The 1524-nt window shown below is 39.8% G+C and overlaps 1 protein-coding gene across 1 annotated transcript; it reads left to right on the forward strand.

Annotated features, from left to right (window-relative positions):
* Positions 1 to 355: 355 nt before the first annotated feature.
* On the forward strand, positions 356 to 1202 carry LOTGIDRAFT_146724 (hypothetical protein; the record flags this gene model as incomplete). Its single annotated transcript, XM_009046681.1, has 2 exons — positions 356 to 545; positions 1033 to 1202. Coding segments are annotated over 2 exons (360 nt in total), but the record flags the coding sequence as incomplete, so codon positions are not given.
* Between the last annotated feature and the right edge of the window lie 322 nt (positions 1203 to 1524).

Consider the following 1524-nt stretch of genomic DNA (forward strand, 5'->3'; position numbering starts at 1 on the left):
CACACGACTGGTCTTGGTCAGAGATATTTGTCGCTGACTCAAATCTTGAGTAAAATCTCGCGTGTGCTCATGCTTCAACAACAAGATTATCGTGTCACCGACAGGATTTATAATATTAAACAAGTTTGATAATTGTCTCTGATAGTTTTATCTTCTGTAAGACAGACCTGTCATCATCCAATCAGACAAGGTTGAAAACGACCGACTGGAGATTTTGGTCTCCTCACATGCCAGTCGTTGAAACTCAAAACAAGACTCTAATCGGCGACTACCAAGTCTCTGACCAAGACTGCTTGTGTGTCCGCACCTTAAAGGCTTTTGCTATAGAGCGTTATGAAAATTGTGTATTTTTTAGGGAGGTACGGTAATTGGTAGTGCTAGATGTAAAGATTTTCGAGAAAGAGAGGGTCGTGTTAAAGCAGCCCATAATCTTATTAAAAATAACATCACTAACCTGGTGGTAATTGGTGGAGATGGTAGTTTAACTGGTGCTAACCTGTTCCGACAGGAATGGTCCAGTTTATTAGAGGAACTTCATTCTAGAGGTGGGTAGAAAATGCAAGCGTTAGATGTATTTAGACTGCAACATCTGTCTCTATTTCAGACTCTTGATAGCTATTTGGACAGATGTCAGCTGGTGTAGAGACAGAAATATTAAGCTCTATTAAATGGGGACATTCCGCATCTTCACAGGTGCAGGGTTTTTAAATGTATTTAGATACCTTGGATCATACCATCATTTTCTCCCTACACCATTTATGTCATGTCTCATGTTCCATCAAAGTTTTTTTCGGCGAAACTGATCTAGCATCGGCCATTTAAAACTGCGTGCGCAGCCAAAAGTTCAAAGGTCACAGAGTCACTTGATACTAACAAAAAGAAAGTTACGGCAGCCCAACACTAATTTGTGTTCAGGTTGAAATATGTCATCTAGAATTTCCCTCATTGCACACTGCTTGACATCTATAGTAACCAAATCCCAAACAAGAAAGTTAAAATTCCATTTAATTTGTGTCTTTTGGTCATTTCCAGGAATGATCTCAATGGAAGAAAGAATCGGATGTCAGGATCTGAATATCGCAGGATTGGTTGGTTCCATTGACAATGATTTCTGTGGAACTGACATGACTATTGGTACCGACTCGGCATTACATCGTATCATAGAATCCGTTGACGCCATTACAACTACTGCTTCAAGGTAAGACTAACGCATGTTTTGGATATAGAATCTTCATCAGGTACATGAACAATCTTGGTCATTGATTTTTGTCGCCGCCTCAAATTTTGAGTAAAATCTCACATGTTCCCGAGCTTCCACGACAAGATTATCGCATTGCCGACCGGAAAATCCCCATAAAACAGGGCCTAGTTTTTCTGACTCTACTCTAGCCAATAACTGTCAATTTATCTATCAGAAGCTAGACTAGAGGCAGATGTTTTGGACTACACAGACACATGTTTCTGATATACAATCCTCATCAGGAATATGATGGACAAAAAGCTACCATTGGATAAATGCAACCC

The sequence above is a fragment of the Lottia gigantea genome (genome assembly GCF_000327385.1).
Source record: "Lottia gigantea unplaced genomic scaffold LOTGIsca_1043, whole genome shotgun sequence".
NCBI lineage: Eukaryota > Metazoa > Mollusca > Gastropoda > Lottiidae > Lottia > Lottia gigantea.